The following is a 13,162-nucleotide window of genomic DNA, read 5'->3' on the forward strand; positions in this document are numbered from 1 at the left end:
CTGGTGATGAAATTTTCAAACATGCTTGGGTTTACCCCCTCAGAATGCAAGTCTGTTGCAAGTCTGAGCTTAATACAGGTTGGATTGTGTAGTTTTTGCAGTGCTGTATGCTCTGAATGAAATCCTCCGTGCTGAGAAAATATGAGATTAAGGCAGGTGAGGATAGGATGAAGGGCAGGGGATGACACTTCCCTCTGCAGTTCTCTGGCTCAGGACTGCCTGCACAGCACGTGACAGGAGATGAAAGACATTGCTGGGGAGGGCTGTGGAGATAGTGGCACCCAGCATGGTTGGCTGAAGACAATCAACATCTTCTTGCCATAGATGGGGGGAACTGCCTGCTGCTGCAAATGGGATGGTTCTGCTCAGCATTTTGCCTCATCTGGGTTGCCTGTTTCTGTAGGAATTACAGCCGTGGGAGTGATAACTGAGCTGTGTGGAAAGAATAAATGAACAAGCATTTATATTCTTTCTCAGCCAAGAAATTAAAGTAAAATGCATGAAAATAAAAGACTTTTACACATTAATCTCTGAATAGAAATAAGGGAGTCTTTAATATCAGCTAAATCAGGTGTGAAACCTGTGCTTTTCAGGGAAAACAGCTAGTACTTAGCTACCACAGGAGCAAAACTCTCTGAAGACTCTAGCAGAGTCCACGACATACCTAAGCTGACTGAAAAACTGCCTGCCAAGAAGGCTGGCTGAATCCTGAATTGTGAAATTGTGGAGAATTGAATACCTTTGACTAGTATAATTGCAGAATCACAGAATATCAGGGATTGGAAGGGACCCTGAAATTTTCGATCATCTAATCCAATCCCTCAAGTTCTGTGCTATTTTAGTGTCTTTGATTCCAGGAGAGTGTGTTGTTATTGTAACATGTCTGACTGGAAAATTGACTGCTCCAGTTTTCCCTCTGGATTACTGTCTTTTAGGGCTGCTAATAAAATGAATTGTTGAAGTGGTTTGATTCTTGATGAAGGATGATTCTTGCCTTAGTTGTTCCTAAAACCAAGTTCAGTTTGTTGTTAAGGAATCTGTTAATAAAACCATTATGTTGCTGTGCCTTCTTCAACATGTTAAAAGTGTTCAGAGATTATCTGTTTATCTTTGTCATGTCTTTCCCTAAATAATTTTCTCTTTTGTGGATAATTAAGTCTCACAGTACATGCTGAAGTTGCATCTGATTCTAGTTGCTTGGAAGGATAGATTGCAACAGAAGTTTACACCATTGCTGTCTTAGATTGTGGTCAGTCTTCTGAGAATTTGTGTTGACCTTGTGTGTGTGACCAGGCACAGATACTCACCAGATTCACCTGCTGAGAAGGCATGAGTGTGCCTTCCTTGTCATTTTGTGACTGAAAGTTCGCTGGCAGAGCTTGTCAGTGTGGACATATTTTTGTCCTTACAGTTAAAATTTGCCGTTTTATTTTTGAAATTATTTATTTCTAGGCAAAAAAGAAAAATGATACAAACAGTATTTCACAGTCTCCACTTCCTGCTTCATCTCTCTGGTGTTTTTATTACAATCTAGAGGATTAAAGAGGATGCAAATCGGTTTATGAAATCTGCTGTGAATTTGTCAAGCAGTTAAACAAAACCTAGTTATGATTTATTTCCATATTTTCACGTGGAATTTATGACTGTAGCAGTGAAAGGCTCGAACTGATTCTGCAGAGTGGTCAGTCTATAATTATTCTAATCTTCCTAGCCTTTTAGTTGTATTGGCTGCCAGGCAAAGCAACAAGAGGCTTTCAGGTGGAGGTGAACTCACTATATTTCATTATCAACAGTAGAATGCTGCATGTAGTATTGTCCCCAGCACTGTTTGCTAATGGCGGAATAGATCTTCAAGTTAATTACTATTCAAGAAAACAGTGGTGTTATTTCAATTCAGGATATAGGATTGCTCCTACTTCTATCAAAAACATTGTAAATGAGAACACGTGCAGTGTAATCTCCTTTACAAACAGCAGTAACAGAGTAGCATGGCTGTAAGTCTTAAGGACAATTTAGCTTTCTGATCTTCATTGTCAGATTATGTGTGACAGGCCCATATTTGAAGGAAGTGTATGATTTTAGAACTGACATATGTCATGAGAATTAGAATTTTGATCAGAGTACAGGAATTTGCAAGAAAAAAAGAACATCATATGATGCAAGTACCCTGGAGTGTTTTTTTTTGTTGCTGTTTACTGTATATTTTCTATCTGTGCACCTGCCACTACCTGAAGATATTTACAGAATACTTGCTTAAATGTGTAACAGAGCAAAATAGATCCGCCTACCTGAAATTTTGATGAGAGGCTCAGGGAACTGCCTCCTGTTTTTAGAAAAAGCTGACAATGCATGAATGCCACTGCACATAGCCGACAACAGCAGAGCATCTTTGTGAAAAGGTTGTGTAAATTCTTTCCCACAGAAGTCAACGAAAGGGTCGGTTGTCCTGGGCTACGTATTTCGTCACTTAAACCTAGTGGAGATAGATTACTTTGGACTGCGCTACTGTGACCGAAATCATCAAACGGTGAGTAAAAGACAAGCCAAATGGGATTTCCTGTTTGTAAAATTTACCCTGCTTGTGATATGTGCCTACAGACCATTAGATTGTATTTTCACTGACTTTCACTTGTTTCCTGGGTTAGTTTTCCAGTAGTAGTTTCTTTTTGTTTGTTTGCACTGGAATGGCCATTAATCAGAATAGAATCATACGCTAAATTCTGCAGGAGAACATTGGAAACAAAAGGAAGAAAACATAAATAGTATAAATTGCGGTATGAAAGTAGGATTATTATATCTTGCTTCTTTTAACGCTTTGCACTGAAGCAAATGCTTAGTAGGTGATGCTTCCCTGGTTCTGAGTTCTCTGTGAGATAGATTGTCAGCAGCTTGCTCTTGCTTTGGCTATGGCTGTTGTGCCTAGGAGGGAGGATCTCCAAGTACATCATGGATTGATTCACTTGGGCTTATTGCTGAGCAGCTGTTTTGGAGTGTAGTCTTTTGCCATGGATGTATTATATCCAAACATGTCCTTCCTGTTTGCCAATGGAGCCCAAAGATGTTAATAAATTGATCGTGACCTCAGGACTCTCTTTGGGTTGGCTGTGTCCTCAAGCCCAGACTCTGGGGAAGGAGATCCTCTTGAGAAGGACCCAAAAGGCATGGAGAACTTTTTTCAGGGAGATTATGTTTCTTAGTAGGCAAGAAAATTGAAACTAATGTGGGGTGTTTTGGCCAAAGCAGGCTGTGGCATGGGGCAGTGTCACCTGGTATCACCTCGAAAAATGGCCTGCAAAGCATTTCAGCAGAGCTGTTGAACTGACTAAATTATTTGCCATTTTCTTCACTTTAGTTGAAGTAGAAATGTAGAAACCGAAGCCAGTACACTATTAGGAAAGTAATACTGAATGCAGCTGTACTTGATAAATCTTAATCTTTATTTCTGTGCCACAGCCTAGATGTTTGTAAATTCAGTTCCTTGATAAGCTTCTAGCTACATTTCATTCAATGGGAAAAAGTCAGACTGAGCTGTGAACCTAAAGGTGTTTTTGATTTCCTGAGGAAATTAAGGTATGTTTATAGAGCAGATAGGTTGTTTTTTTTTAAAAAGGGTGGTTTTTTTGCTCTGTGAAGTGCTTTATTTTTTTTCCTGCAAAGACAAATAAAATAGAAATGCAATTACTGGGATCATTTTTAGAGGCATGTATACTGTATATTTAACAGTGTTCAGAGTATTATGAAAATCAGTGAAGATTACATCTCTTATGTGAAAGATTTAATGCATAAATGTACATTTTAGGATGCATCCAGCTAATAGAACAGCTAATTTGGTTGTGTGACATCAGTGCATTTTGTATTATGATAATGTGCTTGAGCTGTGTGGCATAACCCTTTAACTCAGCTTCTTTAAATAAAAATACAGCCTTTTTTGCCATTTTCTCTTACATCGTTCTGTAACAGGGTAAACCTAACTTTGTCATGATTTTCTGGCCAGCTCCCCATCAGAAAGCTGCCATGCTTCTTGGTTTCCCCAGGGATTATAGAATCCTAGAATCATCTAGGTTAGAAAAGACCTTCCAAGATCTTCAAGTTCAACCATCAACCTGACCTACTAAGTGCCATCATTCTTCAGTAACATTAACATTAGTATGTCTGTCATATACCTCCAAGTGATGAGTACTTCACCACATCCCTGAGGAGCCCATTGCAGTGCTTGACCATAGTTTTGATGAAGAAAGTCTTAATATCCAATCCAGCCCATCCATGGTGCATCTTGAGACCATTTCTTCTTGTCCTGTCATTTGTCACCTGAGGAGAGAATCCAGCACCCTCTTTGCTGCAGGATCCTTTCAGGTAGTTCAGGTAGACAGTGAGGAGATCTCCCTTCAGCCTATTCTTCTCCAAGAGAGAGAAAAGTAGAAATAGGAGAAACAACCCCAGCTCCCTCTGTAACTCCTTATATGTTTTTTATTTTTCTAGTCTTGACACCAGCTTCATTGCTATTCTCTGGGCATGCTTGAGCAACTCAATATCCTTGTAGCAAGGGGCCCAAAACAGAACCAACATTTGAGAGCTGTTTGCTCCTCTACCCACAGGTTTTCTTTGCAGGAGAGTCCCAGATGTGTGGGAGAGTGGTGATCACATCAGCTTTGTTCTGACACAAAGCTAGGAACCTTTCAGGATGCACAATTGGAGAGGAGAGCTGTGGTTCTTGGCAGGGAATGCATCTGCCTACCACATAGGTGCTGCCTTAGTGACTAGCTGAGGTTGTGCTGCAGGCTTTGCAACTGGGCTGTGTTAAGGCACTGTGAGAGCGCCTACTGCTCTTGTTTTTCTTCTGGGGTAATTAAAAATTGGAGTTTTTTGTGTGGAAAGTCCATAAATGAGCAAATGTATTCAGTTTTACATGTCTTATGATGGTTGTTGCTAGCTTGTTATTTTTTGTGAAGTCTTGTAGTGTCTTAAGAATGACCAGTAAAAAGGAAAGATTCCATGAAATAAATGCCACGTTGGGCTTCAGCCATAAATATGTATTTGGTTGTATACTGGGTATCGCTAAAACATTTTGCTTTGTTGGGATTAGCACTCTAGTGACTGGCGAGAAACCCAGTATGAATTTTAGAGTGGGTATGTTCTGGTTTGGCCAGAGCAGATTTCCTGGAGGAAAAGGGAAAAGATTAGCTTGTTAATTAGTTTTAAAACTACTCCTCTGAATTAGTCTCAGGCTGAAAAATGCTTTTGGAGTTTTGGCCACCTATTAATACATTGCTCATTGTGGGAATACTTTTTTATTTACCCTCTCAATTGTGGTTTTTTTTTTTTTTTTTTTTTTTAATTATTTTGTTTTGTTTTGTTTTGTTTGTGAAACTAAATATTTTACTGAATGATGGAGGAATTAGAGTGAATAAAGCAATGAATTTTAAAGAACATAATCCAGTTACAAAACATGTATTTAAGTGTTTTATTAAGGGTTTGAAATTACTTATTTGGTCATTTTCCCCATTATTTTAGCACACTTCTGCACTTCCAGGTAGTCTTTTAAGTGCTGTGTTTGCGAGCTACTTCTTAGGTGGGTGGTATCATAATTATTTTACTAGTACCAGGGGCTCTAATGAGGGAACAAGGTTTTGCTGTGCTGTGTAATGTAAGAATGCATGACACAAAAATGAGTATCCCTGAAGAGTTAACAAACTAATTTGCAAGTGAGAAAATAGGTGATAGCAAAAAAACTGATTGATGGAACTGGGTGACTGTAGAAGGGTCATGAGCAGTGAGTAAAGCATAAGTTGGATGACACTGTTGCTATGGTATACACATTTCTCTTTATTGACATTCTAGGCTCCCCTAAACTTTCAAGGTTAAGAGGATGGTGTAATTTGCAAAATCAATGCATGAATGTTTGGAATTGCCAGAACACTTTATCTGTGTCTACTTGTGCTCTGAATAAGAAAGAAGTAACAATTAGTTAATATGCAGTATTCAATAATTTATTTTAAATCATGTAAAACTGTGTCAGAATGAGCAGATGGGTTGAGCTAATGCTGTGGGTTGTTGGTAGGGTTTCCTAACCTCTTCTGCTGCTGACATTGTGGCATTTCCCAATGCGCCTCAGGGCAGGTAGTTGGGCTAATCACTGCTCTGGCAGGAGGCCAGTATTTTCTTGAGGCACTTACAAGAGAACGGAAATGGCAATTTTTACACATATCTCAGGAAAGGCTGAGCAGTGTTTGATGAGGTAAAGGGTACGTTGGAATTCCCAAACCATTTCCTTGTCAAATCACAAAAGGATGTGGAAAAGTCTTGCTTCTAGAGCTTCTTTCACAGAAAAAAAGATTTTGTATTTACCTTAATGCAGCAAAATAGGAATCCACAAACATTTTAAATGTTGACAGTATTTTGTTGCCTGGCTGCAGTTTACAGTCTGACATTCATCAGACTGCCACCATCTAGCCCTAGCTGAACTCTCGCACTGAACCTTCTTAACCCAAATCTGCAATGCGAATACCTTTATTGTCTTCTCCAGTGTAACACTTATCTGAGCTGTTACATTCATGGTGTACAGGATATTAACATTCTCTTAGGGCTTCAAGCAGAGAAATACAAATACGGAAAGCAGTAACACTGTGTTAATTCAGTATCATATCCAAGCTGATTTCCCCTGCCCCAGTTGTTTGAGTGCAGTGTTATGCTAACCTGCAGGTTCTGCTCCAGCATGAGATAGCAGTGCTGTATGTTTGTACCAGTGTTGTAGATGTCTACTGTAGACGTATTTTATTTGTAGCTCTGAAACTGACCTTTCTACTGTGAGCTGCGTGCTGCAGTCAGACCAGCTGAGGCGAAGCTGAGCACAGCAAACAGCCATAAACTTGTCCCTGCTCTGCCACCTCACAAACTGAAGGGTTTCCAGATCCATCCTGCATGATCAATAAAATAATTATAAATAAATAAATTAATTGCAGTATGCTTTGGCTGCCTAGCTGTTATTCCAGATTGGAAAGGGTAACAGTGAACAGACTATATCTAACTTAACGATAGAAAGAAAGCACACAATTTTAGTAAAACTTTAAACTTTAATAAAATTGTTTTACAATTGAAAATGCATGCTTTGTAGGACGTTACTGTCACATCATGTGGTCTATATTTTAAGCCTAGAAAAGCAGGTGTACTGTGACTAGCTCATTGCGGCTTTGTGTAGATTTGACATATGCCCATAAAGCTGATATACGCTAAATTATACAGAAAAGAAGAGACTAGGGCTTATAAATAGCAGAAAAGAAAATGGAAACTGATAATGCTGATTAGAAAGTAACAATTATAGAAGATACGTAGTGGGTTGAAACAATCTAGACAAAGCTGGTGGTTAGCTGAGCTGAAGGCAGTTGAGCTGAAAGAGTTTTTCCAGTGCAGCAGGATCAGTGTGGAACTTGCACTTGTATTGATCCAAGACTAAGCGTAGTCAGTATAATTTCAGTTTCTAATAGGAAAGACAAGAGTTCCATACTTTGTGTTTTGTATGTAGGAAAAGCCTAACAGTTACAAATTTTGTGTTACATAAGGGAGCACTGTCAGTTTTCAGACTTACTAGTGAGGTTACCCAGATGTCTTCAGTTTACCAACTTGTGGCTACACGCACAGAACATTCGCAGAAAAAACTGATGGAACAATTCTGATTGTTAGTGTTGCCTTAAATTATGGAACAATCTTGATAATTTCAGATTATAATGAAAAAGATCTCTTTTTTTGTGATTTGTTTTTTGTTTAAAATGAGAACAGAAATGACTGTCATGTGTGACATAAGTACAGCTTGGTAAGAATCTAATTAAGACAGTTCAGGATTTAGTCCGAAGTAGACAAATTTATCTCCACCAGACATTTCATTGATTGATACCACAGCAAACATTTCAGCCTAGTTAATATTTTGTTTCAAGCATGTTGGTGGAATTTGACCTGGCTTTAACCCTCTGCAAATTCAAGAAATAAAGACTCTGGATTCATGAAAAAATGTTTGCATCCATTTAAAGAGGGCTAATTATGAAATACTGCATTGTGCATGGATACAGTACTCTTTAGATCTTTTCTCAATTTGGAATCTTTGTTTGGAGGCCAGATCTGTAAAAAGTACAAATGGCAATGTAGACTGTGTATTCTTAGATATACTGTGCTTTTTAAAATACATCTTTTTTTTTTTTTCCCCAACACTTCTACTGTAAAATTCAGAGTATTTTTCTTTGATATCATTGTATATTTATCATCAATCTTAATAAATAATAATTTCTTGTTTTAGCTGATAGTAGGTGGTTTTTGTAAATAACAATTAGTGAATTTGTAGCCATCAATGTAGTAAATGGTGGTTTCATTGGTTTGAAATTTAATATTTTAAAATACTACTTTTTTCCCTTTTTTTTTTTTTTTTTCTTTTTTCCCTGCGAAGATTGAATTCTCCTTTCAGGTACACAGAATGCATTGCCTGCAACTGGATGGGTAAATGCTGGAGCCTCCACCTATTTGCAGTACTTGGGGGGCTGCTTGTAAGTCAGATAACCTGCTGGGCAGGAGAGGTACAGGTGGCAAACTGCTGTGAAGTGTAAGCTGTCTTTCAAAAAGACAAAAAAAAATAAGGCTTCAGGTTGTAGCTAGTTTGGCATTCACAAATGTGGAGCTTGTTGTCAACTCCTGTTGTGCAGGTGTGTTGGTTTTATTTAATCCATTTCTCTTTGCACTTCAAAACATGAGCTTTAAACTGTGCCCAGCACTTTCTGTGTGTATATGCAAATCTTTAATGTGTATCTAGTACACGTTATTATGTATGCATGCATATGTAGAATACTCTGTTGTAGGAGTTTGGGGTTTTTTAAATGTTCTCATCCTTGTCTAATATGGGCTTGGAAAATGCCTTTTCATTACCCCTGAAATTCCATTAATCTTTGGCTTACAAATGAAAAGTTAGAAAGCCACATCTTCCCACCGCCATTCAGGAAAATGTTGGCAGCCTTTAAAATAATGAGTAGCTTCACAGCTACTTAGTATGGCTTCACTTAGCTTCTTAGTATGGCTTTCTGGCATTTCCAAAGATATAACAAGACAGATTCGATTCTTGCCTCTTCCTGACTGCTTTCTGTTGTAGCAGTAAACTTATTTGAGTTGAGCTGCTTAACGTCACCTATGCAGCACATGGATCTAGAGGGCCATAGCTTCCTCACAAGAGCTTTTTTCCTTATGCCAGCTGATTCTGTGCTTCCCTAATGTGGGTAGCAGCAACCTATCTTGTCATGATGAGGGCTCAAGATGCAATCCTCCTGCTGAGTTAGTCTGGAGGAAGGAAAGAATGTGATTGACAAAATGAGCTAACAGGTTTGTTTCCTCTCTGCTCTTCAGATTCCCTCTGCGTCTAAATTTTGAGGATTCCCTCTAAATTCCATAACAAAGAATATAATTCATGTTGCAGGTCAAATGCAGCATGGTGAGAATTAAGATATCTAATTAAGATGCAGCTTTGAATTGGCAATATTTCCTGCTCATGTCCATACAGTCCATACAAACATCAGTTGTGTAGCTGAATTCTGTCTTACCACAGCCAATGTGGTATAAGATGGCACAAGATGAGAGATGATCTGTAAATGCAGTTTTTTTCACAAGTGACCTATCTATGCAAGTAAAGCTAAACTATAAAGACATCTATAAGACAGTGCATCTTGAAGCTGATTTCGGTTCACTTACGGAATACTTTTAATGAAGGAGATACTCTGTCATATTTTTATCTGATTTTGAAACAGTATAGTTTTAGTCTTACAACGTAATGTAAGGTTGTCAGTGATAAGCAGGCTGTCTTTACGATGTGTTTTTCATACTGTGATGACAGTTTTGAGAAGAGGGTTGTTCTGTGGTTAGAATGTGCACTGCAGACCTCTTTTGTATTTTTTTTCTATCTGTTGACTTTGAAATCTCTTTATCAGCCTATTGTGCTAGCTCAGATAATTTCTGATAAGAATTTTCAGTACAGTATTTGAGTGTGACAAGTTTTCTTTCCATCCCACGTTCTTCTGAGATTAAGAAGGATTCTGTTGGAATAGTTAGTGGATGTAGTCAACATATGCATCGAGTATTTTTCCCTTCAAAGTTTTGAACATTTGAAGTGTTGGCTTCTCAAACCACGTCTTTGTGAAACTGTCACTCTTGACTGCTGAGCAAATATGTAGGGATTAGAATTGAACGCAGGATCTCCCTCATTTGTGAAGTACCACCCTAATGACTTTATTTTGAAATTCAGCTTGAATAATGAGTGGATGATGATTTTTGTTTATGGTGGTTGTTTAGAAACATTCCTGGATTTGTAATGGCAACATTTTTTCCATTAGACCAAGAACAAAGCATACAGCTGTTTTTGTAACAGATAGATGAGCAGCTAGTGGAAGTAGTTTGTGCAATTAGTTGCTTAAAATTTTCTGCTCAAATCCTTTGTAACATTTTTCCGTGTCCTCCTTATGTTCCTCTTTTTGACAAATAAACTCTATAGTCCAAAGAGTTTTCTATATAGAAAAAGAAGATTTTTTTTTTTTTTTTTTTTTTTTTTTTGTTTAACCATTTAATTCTTATTCTCTAGTTAGGTCAGGGGAAAGGTAAGGAGTTGCTTATTAAAAAAAAAAAAAAAAAAAAATCTCCTGTAATTTGCTTTTCTAACAGCTGCATTCTGCAGCCTTTCTGTTTCTGGTATTTGAGAGAGTATGCCAGTCCTTGCTGATCCAGAAAATCTGTGTGACAGAAGAGGAAAGAAAAAAGTGACGGCAAGAATAGTCTTGGCTTCTGCGCTTTCTTCCATTAACTGAATCATAGAAATGCCAAGCTAAGAAATAAATAGGTCATTACAAGAGTAGAATGTTCATCATGCTGGCGCCATGTAAAGCTACAAGAAGTCTGCAGATACTCTGCCATACTGTGACAGCAAAGATTTTAGTACAGGTTTGATAAAGTTGAGTCAGAATAATCACTGAGAAATTACATTTCTGTTGCTCAAATGGTGTGGGAATCCTTGTAGTACATTCTATACAGCTCATCCCTCTGTGGCGTGCTTAACGTACCTTGATAATCTCAAATGCAGCTGCTGTAAGCATTCCGGTGATACCCTTCACCTGCTACTGGAAGCCTTTTCTAAACATGAATACTGATTTTGCTTCTAGTCAAGCCTATATCTTCACATCCTATGGACTTGAATTGATTACTGTGTTGTTACAGTAATTTCTTAGTAGTTGCAGGAATGCTGTCATGCCTGTCATTTCTGCTACAATCCTTAGTTTTTCAGAAATCAAACATAGCACTTCCTTTCTTTCCGCGTAGGTTTTATCTTACATGCGTTGCTGTTGCTGTTATTTCAGAATGATTCTGCTTAGGTTTATCCCCTACAAAGAAAATGGCAAGGTTGTGAGTAAGCATAAGAGCTGCAGTAGATAAGGTACACAAAAAAATTATGCTGTGTGATATTTTCATAGAGCCAGCTTGGTCAGGAGCCTGAGATGTGGTGCTTTTTAATGTAAGATTTCCTTTCAGAGAGACTGCTACCCCCTGAGAAGATGCATAGCATTAGACTTGTACAGACAGATGTGTTTGTTTTATCAGAAATGACTCTACTGGTACAAAGTTGTCATTAAAAGGCTGAAGTGTGTCATACAGGCATTCCGTAAGCTTCTGTAAATTTTCATATTCTTGTAATCTTGGCTGAGTTTCTAAATCCTGATGAGAAGATAAATCATCTTGCGCTGCTTTCCTAGGAAAAAATATCAATATATGAATAAATGTAGAATTGCAATAATTCTGTATTAATTTTATGTGCTAAGTGACTAATTTTCATAATTATCTGTCTTACAGTATTGGTTGGATCCTGCAAAGACCCTTGCTGAGCATAAAGAATTGATAAACAGTATGTATTTAAATAAGCTATGTATTTAAAGAAGCTATCTGAAGTGAAGTAACAGAAGCAATATTCTAGGCAATAGATATTCTGTACAAAAATTGTATTCCAGACTAAACAGATTAGTAGTTCTTGAGACATTTTATTACTATAGTTTGTAGTTACATCAAAATTCCACACATAGATTGTACATGCTGTCATTTAACAAGAATTAGTATAACTAATGTCCAAAGATTTCTTTGTGATTAAATTTTACTTTAGAACATAATAAATGGTGCCATTTGTCATTTGTGTAGTTAATTCTGTAGCAGCTCTATGCCTCTACCACACCATACCTTAAAAAACCCTGATTTTTTTTTCTGAAAATGAAAATACTGCCTCTTGCTCATAATATAATGTCTACCCCTGCTGCCACTATTCAGTAAACCCATATTTAAGGTCTGTCAATTTTATTGTAATTAATTAATATAAGACTTTTATTTTAACAAGAAATTGGAGGACTTCTATTTAAAAAAAAATGTAGAAGTGGAGCATGCATAGAATAAATTTAGCTGTATGAGTCTCAGTGCTAACTGTCTTTCTGAAGAATAACATTTTCAAAACGTGAATTAGAAAATCTTTTCCAAATGTATGTCAACTAAAGTAGCACATAATTTAGGTGCCTCCATATGATATTTGAAAGTATAGAATGTACTAATATTAGTTATGTCAGGAAATCATATTTCATTCAGAATTAACATTTTTCAAACTGTTTTCATGTACAAAAAAGTGTCTAAATATCAAATTTGAGCAGTAAAAAAAATCTTGGAGAAATAGTGAGTTAGCAAATAAATCTAAACTTAAATTTTCAAATTATGACAAGCTCCAAGTAGGCAGACAGTATGAGAATAAATAAACAGTAGACTGGAAAAATAATAATAAGAATACTTAAACTTTTTTTTTTTTCCTCCTCATGGGTAATGGGTGTAATTTTCTGAAGGTAGCTAAGTGTTTTTTGGTGGCTTTAAGTTTTGTGAAATACGAAGATAAACTGATTAATAGCCATTTTGTCATCAACTACGAACAATTCACAATAACTGTAAATTCATAACAATCGATTTTTACACCCATTTCTTTTTCCTGCAGCTGGACCACCATACACTCTGTACTTTGGCATTAAATTCTATGCAGAGGACCCATGTAAACTTAAAGAAGAAATAACAAGGTAGAGTATTCAGATGAAAATACAGTTTTGTTGTTTTTTCAGGGTAGCAATGTGTT

General features: G+C 37.2%; 1 protein-coding gene across 2 annotated transcripts in view; it reads left to right on the top strand.

The window, feature by feature from the left end:
* The window catches only part of EPB41L4A (erythrocyte membrane protein band 4.1 like 4A), a 133,613-nt gene that overhangs the window by 43,423 nt on the left and 77,028 nt on the right, over positions 1 to 13,162 (top strand). For both annotated transcript variants that reach the window (XM_052701008.1, XM_052701009.1), the window contains exons 2-4: positions 2,423 to 2,527; positions 11,860 to 11,911; positions 13,028 to 13,106. In XM_052701008.1, the coding sequence (XP_052556968.1) occupies positions 2,423 to 2,527; positions 11,860 to 11,911; positions 13,028 to 13,106 (236 nt within the window). The remainder of the gene's footprint in view (positions 1 to 2,422; positions 2,528 to 11,859; positions 11,912 to 13,027; positions 13,107 to 13,162) is intronic.

This window comes from Tympanuchus pallidicinctus, unplaced genomic scaffold (genome assembly GCF_026119805.1).
Source record: "Tympanuchus pallidicinctus isolate F22 unplaced genomic scaffold, pur_lepc_1.0 scaffold4, whole genome shotgun sequence".
Classification (NCBI taxonomy): Eukaryota; Metazoa; Chordata; class Aves; order Galliformes; family Phasianidae; genus Tympanuchus; species Tympanuchus pallidicinctus.